The 20,644-nt window shown below is 44.6% G+C and overlaps 2 protein-coding genes across 2 annotated transcripts; one reads left to right on the forward strand and one right to left on the reverse strand.

The window, feature by feature from the left end:
- Positions 1 to 3,795: 3,795 nt before the first annotated feature.
- LOC311382474 (interferon-induced protein 44-like) lies at positions 3,796 to 6,417 on the reverse strand (the record flags this gene model as incomplete). Its single annotated transcript, XM_084488519.1, has 4 exons — positions 3,796 to 3,972; positions 5,132 to 5,232; positions 5,331 to 5,502; positions 6,337 to 6,417. 4 exons carry the CDS (start codon positions 6,415 to 6,417, stop codon positions 3,796 to 3,798), a joined length of 531 nt encoding a protein of 176 aa, XP_084344645.1.
- Positions 6,418 to 15,285: 8,868 nt separating this feature from the next.
- Positions 15,286 to 19,523, forward strand: tmem114 (transmembrane protein 114; the record flags this gene model as incomplete). Its single annotated transcript, XM_084488520.1, has 4 exons — positions 15,286 to 15,466; positions 15,619 to 15,699; positions 18,840 to 18,977; positions 19,297 to 19,523. The coding sequence occupies 4 exons, from the start codon at positions 15,286 to 15,288 to the stop codon at positions 19,521 to 19,523; spliced, it is 627 nt and encodes a 208-aa protein (XP_084344646.1).
- Positions 19,524 to 20,644: the final 1,121 nt, after the last annotated feature.

The raw sequence follows: 20,644 nt of genomic DNA on the forward strand, positions 1-20,644 counted from the left end.
GATAAGCTTTATGGAGGTGCTGATTTGATTTTCAAGCAGGACTTGGACCCTGCCCAAACTGCCAAAAGTACAAATACCTGGTTTAATGACCATAGGATTACTGTGCTTGATTGGCCAGCAGACCCTCCTGACCTGAACCTCATAGATAATGTATGTCTGGGGTATTGTCAAGAGGAAGATGAGACACGAGACCCAACGATGCAGACGAGCTGAAGGCCGCTGTCGTCATTTATCCAAAAGGAGCCCCAACCAAGTTCTGAGCACACATACAAGAACATAATTTTCAGAAGGCCGACATTTCCGTATTAAAAATCCTTTTTTTACTGGTTATTATGTAATATTCTTATGCAATATTCAAGTTTTCTGAGATACTTTTGGTTTACATGTAAGCCATAACCATCAAGATGAATACAAATAAAGGTGTGAAATATTTCACTGTTGGTGGAATGAATCTCTAAAATATATGATTTTCACTTTATTTATCAAATTATTGAAATTAGTTAACTTTTCCACAATATTCTAATTCATTGAGATACACCTGTATGTGTCCCTGAAGCTTCACCCTCTCTGGGACATCGACCGCTGGCCGGACGGAGCTCCACACATCCACACATTGTGGCGTTATTGTAAGTTTATATACTAAAGTATTACAAGTTTACCAAGAAGCCTGACTCTGCTCCTCATATAGCCAGTGAAGATTACTTTATGCTCTGTCCATACACCAAAATAATCTATGTACTTAGATGATTGAACTATAATGGAGTTTTGCTTTTAATCCACAGTTAGGGTTAGGGTTAGTTAGTTGCAGCCTCACCACTAGCTGCTCCTGAACGCTGCACACTGGACCTTTGATGCAATCATTTGACAAATAATGAATCCTAACAAATGTTAGAATTGCCGTCTGAAACCATGAAAGACATCTATTCTGCACTTTGAGTCTTTTTAGAGAAGTGTCTTTTAATAAATAAATCAGCCATTGTTAAGATAACCTTGTTAAGTGTTGAGAAATACCGCTTACCCCCAATTCATGTTCCTCCAAGCTTCTTTGAGAGCTGTGGGGTTAGGGTTAGATGTCTGGTTAGGGATGGGTTAGGGATCAGAATGTTGTTCTCCAAGATTGAATAGTCTAAAAAAATTTAACAATATTTAACTTACGTGCAGCTTTTTTTAATACATGTTTCTTCATTTATATATAACAACAGAATAAAAAGAGACCAACCAGCTTAGAATAGGTACTGAAATTTGGTTGACACAAATTCCTGTATATTAATTACCTGAAGTGTCACAGCACCTCTCAAAGTATTTCCACATGTTTGATGCCCTGAATGACCCGCAGCCAGCCCCTTTATAGAGCAGCAAACAGAAAGCAGCAGGAAGGAGTGAGGCACGTCTCCAAAGTCACATAGTGGGTGTGGCTCGGGATCGGCTCGGGTCCAATGGGTCCAACAGTTACTCCCGTTGCTATGGTTCCCCCTGCCATTCTCTCCGCACAGCCGTAGCATCGCCGGGTCCCGTATTCCCGCCCTTCTCCTCCTCATGCCATTGGTTAAATACCGTCCAACAGAAGCTCAACAGGTGCAGACGTTAATTAATCAGGTAGTCACTCGCCCAACGACAGGTAAAATAAAATAATTCAACACTGCAAAACACAATAACATACAAATAAAACCAAATATAAAGATAAGCTTCATCAACCCAATAAAAACACACAAGTAAACCCAAAGACAATAAAAATCTTTAACACAATACATGCAATCTGTAATTTTGAATTTAAGCACTGCTTAAATTAAAAAGGAAAAAGCACTTTTTAATGATTGCACCACTGGTTAGATGTTAAACTGCATTTCATTGTACTTGTTGTCCTGACTTGTGCAATGACAATAAAGTTGAATTTAATCTAATCTAATCTAATGTAAAGGAGGAAGGAGAGGTAGATAAGGATAAAAAAGCCCTGGAGAAACAAGGGAATGTCACAAGGCTTAGCTAGACGTAAAGTGTGTTCGCGATCATTATGTTCAGTTAAGCTGCTGATGTTGAAATCTTGCACATTGGAAGGAAGTTTAAGTTTGTTATTTTCAGGATAGAGTTAATTTTATTTTAATTAAGAATGCCCTCATCGTCATCCGCTTATCCGGGGTCGGGTCGCAGGGGCAGCAGCTCCAGCAGGGGGCCACAGACTTCCCTTTCCTGGGCCACATTGACCAGCTCTGACAGGGGGATCCAGAGGCGTTCCCAGGCCAGTGTTGAGATATAATCTCTCCACCTAGTCCTGGGTCTCCCCGAGGTCTCCTCCCCGCTGGTCGTGCCTGGAACACCTCCCAAGGGGGGGGCCCAGTGGGCATCCTTACCAGATGAACCACCTCAGCTGACTCCTTTCTAAGGAGCAGCGGCTGTAATCTGAGTTCCTCACGGATGGCTGAGCCTCTCAGCCTATCCCTGAGGGAGACGCCAGCCCCCCTCCTGATAAAACTCATCTCGGCTGCTTGTATCCGTGATCTCATCCTTTCGGTCATCACCCATCCCTCATGACCATAGGTCAGGATAGGAACAAAGATCAATCAGTAGATCCAGAGCTTTGCCTTGCGGCTCAGCTCTCTTTGTTACAACGGTGCGGTAAAGTGAACGCAATACCGCCCCCCACAAGACCCTGAGGTACTTGAACTCCTTCACTTGGGCTAAGGACTCATTTCCTACCCGGATTTTCCTGTCATGGCCTCAGATTTAAGTATTAATTAAGAATGGATTAACATAAATCTACAGATTATATTAATATGACATGGGTTTCAGCAGACACTGCAGGTAGAAAGGGCTACTTTTTACTTTTATACTTTGAGTACATTTCAGAGCTTGTACTTTTCCAGTTCTACTTAAGTCAAGAAGTTGAATGTGTACTTCTACTTTTAACAGAGTCTTTCTTTAGACAGGTATCTATACTTCTACCTGAGTAAAGAAGTTGAATGTGAACATCTACTTTTACCAGAGTCTTTCTTTAGATATCTTTGTTTCTACTCAAGATAGAATGTGTGTACTTTCGCCACCACTGGTTTTGGATCAGAACTACATTCAAAAGAGTGATAGACCACTTTTAGCTATCGAACAGGGAAACCATCTCCAGAACATGGAAGTATGAGGAATGAACACCATCACCCCCTCATCCTCGAACTGCCATTTGCTGCACTCTTTTACACTTGGAAGGAAGTAAAACTCTAGGATAATTTAATCCTCTAAATACATGGAATATTTTGGTGAAAGAACAGAGCAGAAGCTTGTCTTCACGGGCTAGGTTCAGGTATTTGGACGCTATGCAAATACGTGTACAGGTATTTGTTTGCGATAGACCACATTTTAATGAACAGATTTCAATGAAAGACAATCGAAAAGCAATTCCAATATGATGACTATAATTATTATTTTTTATTTTTTTTATTTATTGTATATTTTTTTATTCATCACACTTCAATTGCTTTTCTATTTTTTTACTTGAATGTAAAGTTTAAGTTAACAGAGAACCACACTAAACAGTAAAGAACAATTCAAAACAGTCAACATGTTGTGGCGAGCAGTATGGGAATGACCACACAGAAGCCGGGGTTCAGAAATGAAACCCTGAATGAATGACCCAGAGAAATGCCTTTATTATAACACACCCACACACATGAAACACATTCACCACCACCTCGGTGGCTGCAGTGGTGTTCGCCTTCTCCACTAACCGAGGACATCATTTACTACACCACACACCATGCCACGCCCCCGGTCGCCACAATACATCAAGCAGGCTAACAAGTAGCTGACCTACTCAACAAATTCTGTGCTCTTATTTACGTGGTCATTTGCGATTTGAATAATTTGTCTCAGTGCTCTTAGTATCAGCATATCAATGTCATCATTCAAGTCCTGTTCTTCATGGTAGTTCTTCACAGGAAAGATGTTGGTTAACAGAATCCCCAGCTTATTGTGGAGTTCCTCCATCTGAAAAGCAGCAGTTTTAACTAATGATGTGTGACCTTTAAGCTGTGTTTCCAATTAATAATAACACAATAACAGCAAAACAATAAAGAATGATTCAACATCGGTCACATTTGTTGTCAAAGAGAGAGCAGAAAGTAGTTCCTATCCTCATGGGATCACTGTCCCCTCATCTGCACTCATTGTTTTTTCTATTTCCATTCCAATATCTCACAGGCGTATTAGTAATACAAGAAAAGGCACTGAATCATGTTCATAGAAACATATCAGCAGCTTGTGAAGGCTGTTCACACAAAGTAACAACATGTGAAAGACAGCTGATGTTAACAAAATGTAGACAAAGTGCCAACCACACATAGGACCTACCATCCACACATAGGACCTACCATTCACACGTAGGACCAACCATTCACACATAGGACCTACCATCCACACATAGGACATACCATTCACACATAGGACCTACCATCCACACATAGGACCTACCATCCACACATAGGATCTACCATCCAAACATAGGACCTATTGACTCCACATAAGACCTACCATCCACACATAGGACCTACTGACTCCACATAGGACCTACCATCCACACATAGGACCTACCATCCACACATAGGACCTACCATTCACACATAGGACCTACCATTCACACATAGGACCTACCATCCACACATAGGACCTACCATCCACACATAGGACATACCATTCACACATAGGACCTACCATCCACACATAGGACCTACCATCCACACATAGGACCTACCATTCACACATAGGACCTACCATCTACACATAGGACCTACCATCCACACATAGGACCTACCATCCAAACATAGGACCTATCATCCACACATAGGACCTACCATCCACACATAGGACCTACCATCCAAACATAGGACCTACCATCCACATAGGACCTACCATCCACATAGGACCTACCATCCACACATAGGACCTACCATCCACACATAGGACCTACCATTCACACATAGGACCTACCATCTACACATAGGACCTACCATCCACACATAGGACCTACCATCCAAACATAGGACCTATCATCCACACATAGGACCTACCATCCACACATAGGACCTACCATCCAAACATAGGACCTACCATCCACACATAGGACCTACCATCCACACATAGGACCTACCCTCTTCTTGATGAGCTTGCTTTTGTAGATATTTTTAATGCTTTCTTTAACGAGTGGACAAGCTTCATCAATTTTTGTCAGAATGGCAATCTGTGGAATGTCTTAACACAGAACAGAAACATAGGTCAATATTAGCAACACAAACTATGCCGCCAACAAAACCCTGTTACACACATGGAGGAACTCCCGTTATTCTCACCATAGTCTCTGGCAGCTGTTCTGATGCGTTTCATCTTGTTCAGGGTATCCTCATTCATCAAATGCACAGCGTTCGCAGAAACAACACAGACCAGTATGTCTGCCGTGTCATTTCTATCAGGGTACTTGTTGTAGCATTCATCGCACGGCTGCAATGCAGATGCAGCATTGAACTGAAATTGGATGCAAAATAAACTGTTGATTGATGGTCATATTTCATGCACTATGACTTAATACTTCAAGGGGCTGTAGGAACGATTCGAGAGCAAGGTTTTAAAACAAAACCACCAGAACAGTCCACTCCCTTTCTGCTCCCTGCCTTGCTACTTTTTTACCCCAGTGAAAAAGGTTTTCACACACTGGTGGTTGATAGGCAAGATAGATTCTCAGAACCAATCACAGAATAGATGATATTGTCTGGGAGCGGTCTAAAGTCAAGATTTGCTCACGCCTCATACATGCTGGCTGCGTAGTTGCATAGCAGTTTGCAACAAGTCCAGCCAGCCTTATTTTCATGGGATTATATTAATGAATATTATATTCCATTGCTGCCAAGTCGACAATAACTACCACACCCTGATCCTGTCAGAATGAAGGGAAGCCCAAATGAAGCTCATTCAGTAACCATGGTGACTCATGCTTCAACCTAACTTGGAGCAAAGGTGGAACCCAGCAGGCTGGCTGTGAAGCCCTGATCCGAGGTGGTGAACCTGTTCGAAAATGAAAATCCCAATGGCCCAGGGACTGGAATCAAAACTCTGGAGTCAGAGTTTTGATTAAGTTAAACATGTCCTAGGGACCACAATGGAAATAAGCCTTAGGGCTTTATTGTGTCATCCCTGACTATTTTTATTTATATACAGGTTGCTGTTTCATATATTTATATCAAGAATGGTCAAATAAAATCAATCAATCAATCAATCAGTCCTTACCTGCTTCTTGAAACAGGGCCCAGATCTATGAAGACTAAAGAAATATATAGTGTACATAGACCAAAACCACTATACCTTGTAATCCTCTTTCAGGTGTCCTTGGATGGCGTGTTTGATGTCCTCCTCACAGACTCCTCTGCTGCCTTCCAAGCCCATGACGTCGTTGAAGACAAACGGGTGATATTGGCGTGCCTTCTCTTTTTGGATTTTATGTGTTTTGTACTATTAGAAGAGTGCAATTGATTTCAGATATTGGATAATGATATTGATAATACTGTATACTTTACTGCTAGATCAAATAAATAGTTTCCGGGGGTACTTCAGGGGTCTTCAATATAATTATTTGGCAGGAACAACGTACCGTGACAGTGTAGGATAGGTCATTGTTGGAGGCCCCTGCAGGACTGGTTATCCTGTTCTGACAAACACTGTCAACAGAATTAATGAAACTGGATTTCCCACTTTTACACGGGCCGTAGAGAAGAATCCGAAGATGCTTTTTGGGGCCAGTTTCAAGACTGAACGATTTCAACCACTTGAGTTCCTTTTCTCTATCGCTGTTTATGAGGAACATTTTTAACAACCCAATTAATATTTATTTTCAATAAATACAATTGCATGCTATTTCCGTTACATATTCAAGGTGCAGAGTGTAGAATAAAATAGCGTCTAGCAGAACGGCAGAAATGGAGTGTTTAAATTGTTGTAAAAGCTGAATCATTATGTTTTCAAAGCCTCTGAATGAGCCTTGATATCTACACAGGGACGGGTCCTAGAGAGAACGGGTTGATCAACAGCTGTCACACACACCACAGCGTTATATGTCCCTGAAGCTTCACTCTCTCTGGGACATCAACCACTGGCCAGACAGAGCTCCACACATCCACACATTGTGGCGTTATAGTAAGTTTATACTAAAGCATATACTACAAGTTTACCAAGAAGCCTGACTCTGCTCCTCATATAGCCAGTGAAGATTACTTTATGCTCTGTCCTTTCACCAAAATAATCTATGTACTTAGAGGATTCAACTATAATGGAGTTTCACTTTTAATCCACGGTCAAATAGTGGCCATTAGTTGGCTGCAATCTGCCACCTCACCACTAGATGCTCCTAAACGCTGCACACTGGAAATATTTGAGAAGGAATGAATCCTATCCTAATTGTCGTCTGAAACTATGGAAAACATCCATTCTGCACTTTGATTCATTTTAGAGAAGTGTATTTTAATAAATAAATGAAGAATCAGCCATTGTTAAGATAACCTGTGTTAGGTTAGTGTTAGTGTTGTTAAGATAACCTTTGTAAGTGTTGAGAAATGCTGCTTACCCCCAATGAATGTTCCTCCAAGCTTCTTTGAGAGCTGTGGGGTTAGGGTTAGATGTCTGGTTAGGGATAGGTTAGGGGTGTCTGCCATTAGAATGTTGTTCTCCACAATTGAATAGTCTTTAAAAAAAATAACAATATTTAACTTACGCACAGGTTTTTCAATAACCGGTTCTTTATAAAACACAAGAATAAAAATATATCATTGACCAAACAGGTTAGAATATGTATTGAAATTTGTTTACACACAAATTCCTGTATATTAATTACCTGAAGTGTCCCAGTATATCCCTAAGAATTGCCCCATGTCTGATGCCATGCCCTGAATCAGCCGCACTCAGCCCCTTTATAGACCAGCAATTTTACTTTCATTATCAAAATAACACCTGACTCACGGTCAACAGGCGCGGCAGGAAGGCGCAGCGCGGAATGTTAATTTTTAAAATAACATTCCACTGCCAAAAACAATGCAGATTAACACACGTAGAACGAGACAAACCAAACACAACTTTACCCAACTCTGAGCCTGTCCAACGCTACAGGGGGCTGGAACCCTCACAACCTACAGAAATGTTGCTCTATAACAGGGGTGTCAAACTCAAACTGTACAGTGGGCCAAAATTGAAGTCTTGGACAAAGTCGCGGGCTGGAGTTGTTGACGGGGGGTTGACGCGCCAGAGTTACCGCGCCGAGACGCTCATCAACGCGTTAACGCTGAAATGCGATATGCCGGCGGGCCAATTGCATTACATTAATTGGGGACATTACATTATAACAGGGTTCACGGGCGGAATTGTTGACGGTGGGGTTGTACAGGATTAAGGGCTGCCGGAGTTGATGCGCCAGGGTTACCACGGCGAGACGTGCATCAACGCGTTAACGCTGAAATGTGATATGCCGGTGGGCCAGTTCTGATAGACATTAGATATTATCTGGCGGGACGGATTAAATTACACTCCGGGCCGGATTAGGCCCACGGGCCGTACGTTTGACACCCCTGCTCTATAAGAAGCATGATCACCCATAAAAAACAGCCACAATCTTCAAACAACGTTACAAAAAAAAGACTGCGTTAAGCTGAGCTTCCGTCTGAATAACGTGGTTCCTAAAGTAGTGTAAGATGCTTTCATCTTCTCCCTGACCTAATGTACTTTCGCCCCATGGTGGATCTGTAAATTAAAATTAAAGTGGAGTCAGGACCAGAGCTAGCAGGATTAAAGTGGAGTCAGGACCGGAGCTAGCAGGATTAAAGTTGAGGACTGGTACTAGCAGGATTAAAGTTGAAGACTGGTACTAGCAGGATTAAAGTTGAGGACTGGTAGGCCTACTAGCAGGATTAAAGTTAAGGACTGGTACTAGCAGGATTAAAATTGAGGACTGGTACTAGCAGGATTAAAGTTGATGACTGGTAGCCTACTAGCAGGGCAGCAGCAACACGAGGGTTTGGACCCGAATGCAGACACAAACTCAAAGGAACGTATAAAGGATTAAATAAAGACAACTCAAAACACAGCACCAAGAACTGACACAGAAAATACTTCAGAAAGAGTTAATAGTTTGGAAACTTCAACAACAGATGCACATGACAACAATAAGGGAACAAAAGACATGAATTTAGGGAGGTCACTAAGGGACTAAACTAAGGGAGGTCACTAAGGGAGGTTACTAAGGGAGGTCACTAAGGGAGTTTACTAAGGGAGGTCACTAAGAGAGGTGACTAAGAGAGGTGACTAAGGGAGGTGAGGGGAGGGGGGGTAGTGGGGGATCGCGGGCGGACAGGATTTGATTCCTACCTGTTCCACTGTTAAATAGCGAGACATGTATTTAAAAAGTATCAAAAGTTCTAGCACTATGGTTAGAGATAGGTTATCATTTGGGGCTGTTTGGGGACATTTAATAGGTATACCCTCTCTGTTTTTTTTTTTTAATCTGGTCAAAATCCAAGATGGCGGACAGTGAAAATGAATTAATCTTACTTTAATCTTTGTTTAAACTGGTTTAGCTAATCCAGGGTTAAAATTGAGATGTGCAACGCACCTCGGGTTAATTAAAAACCCAGTTTAAACCTAGATTTACTAACCCTAGATTAACCCTAAACCAGGATTAAGTTAAACCACATTGGTGCAACCCACCTTAAGAGTTGCCCCATGTCTGATGCCAAGCCCTGAATCAGCTGCACCCAGCCCCTTTATAGACCAGCAATTTTAATTTAATTTTTAAAATAACATCTGACTCACCGTCAACAGGTGCGGCAGAAAGGCGCAGCGCGGAATGTTACTTTTCAAAATAACATTCCAATGCCAAAACAATGCAGATGAACGCACGTAGAACGAGACCGAGAACGAGACAAACCAAACAGAGCTTTCCCCAACTCTGAGCCTGTCCAATGCCACAGGTGCCTGGAACCCTCACAACCTACAGAAATGTTGCTCTATAAGAAGCATGATCACACTGCATAAAAAGGCCACAATCTTCACACAACATTACAAAAAAAAGACTGCGTTAAGATGAGCTGCTGTCTGAATAACGTGGTTCCTAAAGTAGTGTAAGATGCTTTCATCTTCTTCCATGACCTAATGTACTTTCTCCCCATGGTGGATCTGTTGGAAGTTATATTTAGCCAATAAATTGTCAGATGATTCCTAACCATTGCTTCTCCCGAAGGCCTCTCTAGCAGGATTAAAGCAGAGTGCTCCTGCTGTCCCTGTTGGAGTCAGGACCGGAGCTAGCAGGATTAAAGTGGAGTCAGGACCGGAGCTAGCAGGATTAAAGTGGAGTCAGGACCGGAGCTAGCAGGATTAGAGTGGAGTCAGGACCGGAGCTAGCAGGATTAAAGTGGAGTCAGGACTGGAGCTAGCAGGATTAAAGTTGAGGACTGGTACTAGCAGGATTAAAGTTGAGGACTGGTAGCCTACTAGCAGGGCAGCAGCAACACGAGGGTTTGGACCCAAATGCAGACACAAACTCAAAGGAACGTATAAAGGATTAAATTAAGATAACACAGCGCCAAGAACTGACACAGAAAATATTTCAGAAAGAGTTAATAGTTTGGAAACTGTGATGGAAATTACTTTTGTGCTTGGTTCAGCCACCTCACCAGTGAGCGATGTAGTCAAAATGTTAACCCATGTGCTCTGGTCAGCTGTCCTACCTTCCTCTGTGGCATCTAAATCTGTTTCTCTGTTTTGATGTATTTTAGCTAGGTGCTGTCTTTCTTGGCCAGGGCTCATTTGTAAAAGAGACTACTGTCTCAATGTGAATACCCTGGTTAAACAAAGGATTAATAATAATAAATGTAAACCCTTCTCTATGGGTAGCTGGCCTACCTTCCTTAGAGTCAACCCATAATGTTAACCTTCATACTTGGGTAAACCTGTCGCAAGGGAGAAGACATCTTCTTAGGCACTCTTCTGCTTGATGAGAACAGAGGCAACTCTGTGTCTTAGGTAAACATTACTTGATTTGATTATTGACATCTGCAATGTGGGAAGGGTTAGGGATCTGAAACAGTATAAATAACTCTAGTCTAATGTAATGCATGCATTAAACTAGGTTAATTGTCTACAAGTATTGTGTGCTTTTTTGCATTTAGAAATTCCATCTGTCCTAGACGCAATATCTATTAAAGGAAACGACACAACAAAACTTCAACAACAGATGCACATGACAACAATAAGGGAACAAAATAAAGTGAACTAAGAGAGGTCACTAAGGGAGGTAACTAAGGAAGGGAAATAAGGGAGGTAACTAAGGAAGGTAACTAAGGGAGGTGACTAAGGGAGGTCACTAAGGAAGGGAACTAAGGGAGGTGACTGGTGTCTACAGGGAGGAGCTGCTGAGGGAATGAGGTGAGGAGAGAAGGGGAAGAGTCTGAGGACACCTGGTGGACTGGAGGAGAGTCTGAGGACACCTGGTGGACTGGAGGAGAGTCTGAGGACACCTGGTGGACTGGAGGAGAGTCTGAGGACACCTGGTGGACTGGAGGAGAAGGGAAGCTAAAGGACAGCCGGACCGGAGCAGTTTGTGGTAATTAATAATAAAATAAACTCTTATCTCAGAGGAAGCTCTTAAGGCTTTGAGGCTTTTTTTAGGTTTTGATTAAAAACGTTTGCCTTCATTTCCACTGCACCTCACTTGACGAGGAACTCCCCGGCTTTAGCTTGTCTGCTTTCATCAGATCACACTGAACAGTTTGAGTAACTTTAGGGGAAGTCAGCTCGATTGACATCATATCATGGACACAATTACTTATATTTGAGCTGTCATAAAAATGTATATTAATAGGTAATATGAACATTTCAAATGATTCCTGTTCAGGTCTCCCTGGCTATAACTGTCACATTTCATGAGATTATTTCACCCTTTCGGACACAGTTAAAAGGCAGAGCCAGAGCATAATGCCCACCTATTTGCTATGCAAATTACTGCAAATTGACAAATGTCAAATGGAGGCTTCGTTTTGCCAGACAAGGGACTCTAGAGCAGGTTAATGGTCTGGAACGATCGACTTACAATGCTCCATCAGTCTCACAAACATGTTTGTTCCCAAAGTATTATGGTCTGTAGCACAGGGGCTGACACCAGACCCCTGGACCCACCAGCCCCCTGGACCTCCGGGGGCTGAGTCCGGCCCATGGACCCCGCGGGTCCACCACGTATACCTTCACTGAGACTCCACCACTCATTTGTCTTTTGGATGATTTGCTTCATATAGGGTTAGGGTTATACATACAGGTAGGGTTAGGATTATACATACAGGTAAGGTTAGGGTTAGGGTTAGGGTTATACATACAGGTAGGGTTAGGATTATACATATAGGTAGGGGTAGGATTATACATACAGGTAGGGTTAGGGTTAGGGTTAGGGTTATACATACAGGTAGGGTTAGGGTTATACATACAGGTAGGGTTAGGGTTAGGGTAATACATACAGGTAGGGTTAGGGTTATACATACAGGTAGGGTTAGGGTTATACATACAGGTAGGGTTAGGGTTAGGGTTATACATACAGGTAGGGTTAGGGTTAGGGTTATACATACAGGTAGGGTTAGGGTTATACATACAGGTATATATTTAATGTTAAGTTCTTGCTTCATTTACATAAATATGATTTATTTGATATTGATCTGAGAAGGGGCGGGCTCACCGTTATGACAGAGAGGACTGTCCTATGGGAGCTCTGTTCTAGAAACAACAAAGATGGCGTTGGAAATCAAAAATGAGAAGAGAACTTTTACGAATCATGAAATTGTGAAAACGTTTTTTGCCGATGTTCATCCTGATGTCACATCTCAACTCCGCCTCCTTCTGGAAGCATGGTTATTGATGTGGTTGATACATGGTTATTGATGTGGTTGATACATGGTTATTTATGTGGTTGATACATGGTTATTGATGTGGTTGATACATGGTTATTGATGTGGTTGATACATGGTTATTGATGTGGTTGATACATGGTTATTGATGTGGTTGATACATGGTTATTGATGTGGTTGATACATGGTTATTGATGTGGTTGATACATGGTTATTGATGTGGTTGATACATGGTTATTTATGTGGTTGATACATGGTTATTGATGTGGTTGATACATGGTTATTTATGTGGTTGATACATGGTTATTGATGTGGTTGATACATGGTTATTGATGTTGTTGATACATGGTTATTGATGTGGTTGATACAATGTTTTTTGATAGGTGGTTGATAGGATGAGTATTGCCAAATAAACTCCCATAATGCATTCTGATGATGAAACCCTGTAAATGTATTGGTAAAGAAATTTATACTACAGTACAAACTGGGTTGCAGTGTGTGTATGTATGTATGTGTGTAAGTGTGTGTGCCGGTAATTATTGATTTAAAAGATGTCGTGGCCGACCTCAGCATTAATCATGTGAGGCTCTATTAGTGTTGGCACCACTGAGTTCATCATCTACTGCTGCATTACATCACAACGCTTTGACACCTTCTCTGCAATTATAATCAGGGAGACATTTTACCATCACCAGCCTTTAGGTAGAGCAACAGGGCCTGGCCACAGGGGGGGGGGGCTTAAGGACGTCACACCCTTAAGGACATCACACCCTTAAGGACATCACACCCTTAAGGACTTCACACCCTTAAGGACATCACACCCTTAAGGACTTCACACCCTTAAGGATCACCACCAGGGGCCCTACACCACCAGGGGGCCTCCAGCACCAGGGGCCCTACACCAACAGGGGCCCTACACCACCAGGGGCCCTCTAGCACCAGGGGCCCTACACCACCAGAGGCCCTACACCACCAGGGGGCCTACACCAGCAGGGGCCCTACACCACCAGGGGCCCTACACCACCAGGGGCCCTCTAGCACCAGGGGCCCTACACCACCAGGGGGCCTACACCACCAGGGGCCCTACACCACCAGGGGGCCTCTAGCACCAGGGGCCCTCTAGTACCAGGGGCCCTCTAGCACTAGGGTCCCTACACCACCAGGGGCTCTACACCAGCAGGAGGCCTACACCACCAGGGGGCCTCTAGCACCTGGGGCCCTCTAGCACCAGGGTCCCTACACCACCAGGGGGCCTACACCACCAGGGGCCCTACACCACCAGGGGGCCTCTAGCACCAGGGGCCCTCTAGTACCAGGGGCCCTCTAGCACTAGGGTCCCTACACCACCAGGGGCTCTACACCAGCAGGAGGCCTACACCACCAGGGGGCCTCTAGCACCTGGGGCCCTCTAGCACCAGGGGCCCTACACCACCAGGGGCCCTCTAGCACCAGGGGCCCTACACCACCAGGGGCCCTACACCACCAGGGGCCCTCTAGCACCAGGGGCCCTCTAGCACCAGGGGCCCTACACCACCAGGCGGCCTACACCACCAGGGGCCCTCTAGCACCAGGGGCCCTCTAGCACCAGGGGCCCTCCAGCACAAGGGGCCCTCTAGCACCAGAGGCCCTACACCACCAGGGGGCCTACACCAGCAGGTGTCTGGATCACCTCTGAGCTGGGCCTCAGGGTGACACCCAGCAGGATCACTGGCCAACACTCAAAGTATACACATAGTGCAGATCTATATGATATATCTCTATATATAGTTTACTGTTGGCAGGAGAGCCTCTGGTAGAGGGTCTGTTCTCCAGAGCCCAGTCAGTGAGGAGGACGGGAGCTGATCAGTGGGCTCTGACCAGACTCGTTGCTCAGCTTAAAAGAAAAGGATAAAGCAAAGCTGCATAGCAACTTTACATTACCATATTCAAAACAATATGTTGTTGTGAAAGTACTCTGGAATAGTGTCCAGTAATTATCTTCTTATTGCCCATTCAATGACTCCTCTTCATGTTCCTCTCATGTTAGTGTGTGCACCTCTCTCTCCCTCTCTCTCTCTCTCTCTCCCTCTCTCTCCACCTCTCTCTCCCTCTCCCACTCTCTCTCACTCTCCCTCTCTCTCTCCCTCTCTCCACCTCTCTCTCCCTCTCCCACTCTCTCTCTCTCTCCCTCTCTCTCCCACTCTCTCTCTCTCTCTCTCGCTCTCCCTCTCCCTCTCTCTCTCCCTCTCTCTCCACCTCTCTCTCACTCTCCCTCTCTCTCTCTCACTCTACCTCTCTCTCCCTCTCTCTCCACCTCTCTCCCTCTCCCTCTCCCACTCTCTCTCCCTCTCTCTCCCACTCTCTCTCCAGGCTCAGTGAGTGCAGGTTCTTGTCTGCTGGAGGAATGGTCCCCCTCAGCCTCAGAGGTCTTTCTGTGCTGGTGGCCGTGCTGGAGGTGCTGAGCTTTGTGTGCCTGGTGGTGGCGATCTCCACGGACTACTGGTACATCATCGACACGTCGGGCTGGGAGGACAACGTGTCTCTGGCTCCCAGCTCCCACTCCGGGCTGTGGAGGGTCTGCTACGGTTAGTTCACCGTCTGCCACTTCAACTCAACCTCATGTGTTGAGCAGAGCAATAGTGATTTAATGTGGTCAGGAAGTGTTTACAGGCTATTGTACAACTACACTTAGATTAAGATTAAGATTCATTGACACTAATCTGGTGTTTGTCTTCAGCAGCAGAGAAGGAGTGTGTGTCGTTGATCAACCCTTTCAGGAGCACACAGAACTACACTGCCTCTCTGAAACGCCTCATACGTGAGTCATTATTCAGCTCTTATTCAGTTCAACTCATTAATGATGAGGTCTTGTCATAATCACCCTTCATTAATGTCATCTACTTGTTTCCAGGTACAGTTTGAAGCAATACCAGTATATATTTGAATTTGCCTTTCAGAATCAAGTGTGCTAAATTGAATTAAGCATGCATCAGATGAAGGTAATATTATAAATCTCTAAGTGTCCACCCCCGTGGAGGAGCTGTCAGGTGGTGTGGCGACGCCGCGGATTAGTACTCCTCACTCAGGTCTCTGTTTGTTAGTCTCTGGTTAGTACGATCAGTTTGTTAGTCTCTGGTTAGTACGATCAGTTTGTTAGCCTCTGGTTAGTACGATCAGTTTGTTAGCCTCTGGTTAGTACGATCAGTTTGTTAGTCTCTGGTTAGTACGATCAGTTTGTTAGTCTATGGTTAGTACGATCAGTTTGTTAGCCTCTGGTTAGTACGATCAGTTTGTTAGTCTCTGGTTAGTACGATCAGTTTGTTAGTCTCTGGTTAGTACGATCAGTTTGTTAGTCTCTGGTTAGTACGATCAGTTTGAATACAGATTACCTGTTTGTTCGGATTTAAAACATTGGGGGATGTTGTGTCATTGAGTTATGGGGATAGTACAAATAAATGCAACAGAGTTCGGGTGTGACAAGAAAAATTCACGTACACACAAACCAACACATGACTGAGTCCATGGAGACGGGCCGTTCTCTCTGGAGAACCAACTGATGGATGGTTAATAGGAGGCCAATGAAGCCTCCTGACAGCCACACCACTGGATATGAAACCATTCCAGGGACTGAAAGTCCTTGTTTATGGGGAACGTTTTGGTTTAGCGGACCGGGAGGTTCAGTCAGTCTATCATACATTATAGACGGTTCCACACACATTTATCGGTTGTCTGGAGCTTTAGATGGAGCCAAGAACACATCTCATGCAAACCAATCTACAAGTGTTGTACAATCTACACCCCTTGTAGATGTCTTCTCCTCCACCTGAAGCTGTAGAATAAGTTGTTCACAGGGCAGCCAGACGCTGGGGAGGTGAGGCAAGGACATGAGTAACAGCTACTTTACCTCCTGTCTGCATCAGCTCTGGTACAGATCAATGAGCTCTGGTACCGATCAATCAGCTCTGGTATTGATCAATCAGCTCTGGTATTGATCACTCAGCTCTGGTATTGATCACTCAGATCTGGTATTGATCACTCAGCTCTGGTATTGATCACTCAGCTCTGACCCCTCAGCTCTGATCACAGCTCTGGAATGATCATGATCATGATCAAGCTTAGCTGTCTTGGTATTTTTAGGCTATTACTTACTGACTTAAGTGTTTGTGCCTTTGTAGTGGGTAAAAGGTTTATTTATTCTTCATTATTGTTGTAGTTGTATACACTCAGATAGCTAAATTGTGGTAGTGCTAGCCCTAAAGCTACAATGTCCCTTGTGATCAATAATGCATCATGGTAGTTATTGATATAGCATGGCTCCCTTTGGGGACACAACTGGCTCATTCTAAGGTAACAATGATTCTGTGATTCCTTAACCAGACGATCCGTGAGGCAGAACGTGATCAGGGCTCCAGGCTACTCTCAGCCTCCCTAACGCCATAACCCTCGCATCACTTCTGTAGCGTGGTAGTTATGATTCAGTTCTAACTAAATGTGTTATTCCACACAGCGGTACAGCTTGTGTTCATGCTGAGCTGGATTTCCAACAGGTTTCAGAATTCACTACAACTCCGTCCGGATCGCCTTCTGCTATTTCAGCATTTTACGTGAGGACTAAAACAAATCAGCCACATTTAAGAGTTAATGGTGACAATAAATCGGCATTCATTCATAAAGTGTGTGAAATCTTGATCAGGTTAATATTGTGTATATTTACAAACGTATGTACCTAAATATACATCAGTTATTCTGCTTGTTAAATCCTGTTTAAATACAAGGGCACAACTGGAGAGAAGAGAAAGCCCATTTCTTTTTTTTTACTTCACTGACGCTGAATTCATTTTTGATGAATTTGTGACATGAATACATGAGCTTTGGTGATGCCATGTCTGACACTAGAAAACGCCCGTTACTGTGGAGCGTCTGAGCCAGTGATTCCCTCCAGCCCACACGGTCATTATCCTACTTAACCCTAACCCTGTTGAGACACCGGAGGTGGGGTGGAGAGGCACCGGGCGGAGCCATCACCAACGCTCCTCTCACATCTGCTGCTGCTGAGAGATCGGAGCAGTTCAGGTTAAACACATGTGTGGTGTTGGGCACCTGCATCCTGAATGAGCAGAGCTGTACAGAGATCCAGACACCAGCTGCACAGCAGAACTCATTAGTGTGTATTCACACCAGGTTAACACTGAGCAGTTCATACAGAGCCAATCATTTCCTTACATTGAAGCCCTGGTCTATTTGTTGCCTACTCTTCTGCATGTGATATACTGGATGTATTTCCATCTGTAAATATCGCAGATACGACTTGTTTGTAAGATGTGTTTGTATGTATGGGACTAAACTAAAGATAAACCAAAAATCAATCTCACATCGATTTGTGTGATATTTCATAATATATTTCATTTGTCAAGACCAACTAAACACTGAAAAAAATGAACTGGTCTGAGCACTGAAATGCTTTCTTATCAGATTGAAAACGATTATGGAAAAATTATCATGGCAAATTGATGGCCAGTGGATAGTATTCATCAGTGGTCAGTTGTATTTGATAGCAGGCTGTGTAACGGTGTCACCAGACATCTGAATACCATTCACTCACATCGGCATGATAGTGACATCATCACTGAACAATGGCCGCATATCAACCATTCAAGATAGATCAAAGATGACTTCTCAGAACAATCACACCCGTGCACACAGACGATTATTGTGCAGGAGCCCAAGCCAGTGCTTGTGGCTGGGGGGCCACAGTGCTTGTGGCTGGGGGGGCCACAGCGCTTGTGGCTTGGGGGGGCCACAGCGCTTGTGGCTGGGGGGGGCCACAGTGCTTGTGGCTGGGGGGGGCACAGTGCTTGGGGCTAAGCCAAGATAAAGCATAATATAACCCTTTTAACAACCTGACACACACACAAACACACACACAGCGTCCGTGACTCTGCCCCTCTCCCTCCTCAGACCTGCAGCGGGCCTTCAGTGTGCTGCTGCCTCTGGGCGGGGTGCTCATGGTGTTGGGGGGGGTCCTGGGGGTTCATGGGCTGGTGGCCCGTGCCCACCTGCTGCTCACCCTGACCGGGACCCTCCTCCTGCTGGCAGGTAAGGACCCTGGGACTCCTGGGGCTACAGACAGACGCACCTGACACAATGTCTGTCCAGATCTCCTCCTCACCTCCTCCTGACCTCCTCCTGACCTCCCCCTGACCTCCTCCTCACCTCCTCCTCACCTCCTCCTGACCTCCTCCTCACCTCCTCCTCAGAGTGCTTTTCATCCTCACGTTCTTCACGTTAGCTAGTAGTAGTGACTAGCTCATTAAGGAGTGACGCATTAATAAGTGAATCTCTGCTTCTCTGTAACACTAATCACACAACGATATGCCTGCTCTCCCCCCTCATCTCCCCTCTCCTCATGGCCCAGCTGTGGTCTCCATGACAGGAGCCGCTGTGTACATGAGCTACTCCTCGGTGGCCCTCAGAGAGCTCACCTGCAGCCTGGAGCCGCGGGCCCTCCAGGGTCTGGACCTGCGCTTCGGCTGGTCGCTGGCGCTGGCCTGGGGGGCCGGCGGCGCCCAGCTCCTGGCCTCGGGCCCCGTCCTGCTGGCACGCCGAGTCGTCCTGAGACAGAGAGAGGAGCACAGTCTGTAAGAGGGAGATGGAGGTGGTCTCAGAGGGGGGAGACAGACAGAGAGAGGAGCACAGTCTGTAAGAGGGAGATGGAGGTGGTCTCAGAGGGGGGAGACAGACAGAGAGAGGAGCACAGTCTGTAAGAGGGAGATGGAGGTGGTCTCAGAGGGGGGAGCTGTTAGCTGTTGACGCCTGTGTCAACTCACAGGTGTCAACGGAAAATATTTTCATGTTTTTGTTCACTAAGAATAAGAAATGTGAGGTAACATCAGTCACTTCACCTGAATACATCAAGAGGCTGGGAAACAACTCATCTTACAGCATTTAACCGTCTATTCATTAGAGAAACAAAGGAAACCTAATGTTAATGAATGAACAATAAAGTGTCATCAAAAAATAAAGCTTATTGCTGTTTCCTAATGTTTTCCTCCCAGGACTGAAGAGAGAAACAGACGCCTCTAGGTCCACATACTAGATCACAGGGGTTCAGAGTTTTCTCCATCAGGTGACATTAATATTAAACATGAGTAATGCCAAAGGTGGTACTTTTGAATAGGACACTCATCAATAGATTGGACATTGAGAAGGTACCAGCGCAATAAGAAACCATCGTTCCCAAAAGTACTCTTTTAAAAATGTAAAGGATGTAAACTCCTACATTATGAAAGAGAGTTAATATCGAACATGTTCCGCTTTGTGAGAACCAGCAACAGCATGAAAAGTAATCAGTGACTGGTTGTCTGGTCTGGTGTGATGTGACTGGTTATCTGGTCTGTGGTGTGACTGGTTGTCTGGTCTGGTGTGATGTGACCTGTTGTCTGGTGTGATGTGACTGGTTGCCTGGTCTGTGGTGTGACTGGTTGTCTGGTCTGGTGTGATGTGACTGGTTGTCTGGTGTGATGTGACTGGTTGCCTGGTCTGTGGTGTGACTGGTTGTCTGGTCTGGTGTGATGTGACTGGTTGTCTGGTGTGATGTGACTGGTTGCCTGGTCTGTGGTGTGACTGGTTGCCTGGTCTGTGGTGTGACTGGTTGTCTGGTCTGGTGTGTTGTGACTGGTTGCCTGGTCTTAGTTTACTATTTAATAGTTTTATGTTTTATTCTTAGTTTACTATTTAATAGTTTTATGTTTTATTCTTAGTTT

This window comes from Micromesistius poutassou (assembly GCF_964030765.1).
Source record: "Micromesistius poutassou genome assembly, chromosome: 1".
NCBI classification, from domain to species: domain Eukaryota; kingdom Metazoa; phylum Chordata; class Actinopteri; order Gadiformes; family Gadidae; genus Micromesistius; species Micromesistius poutassou.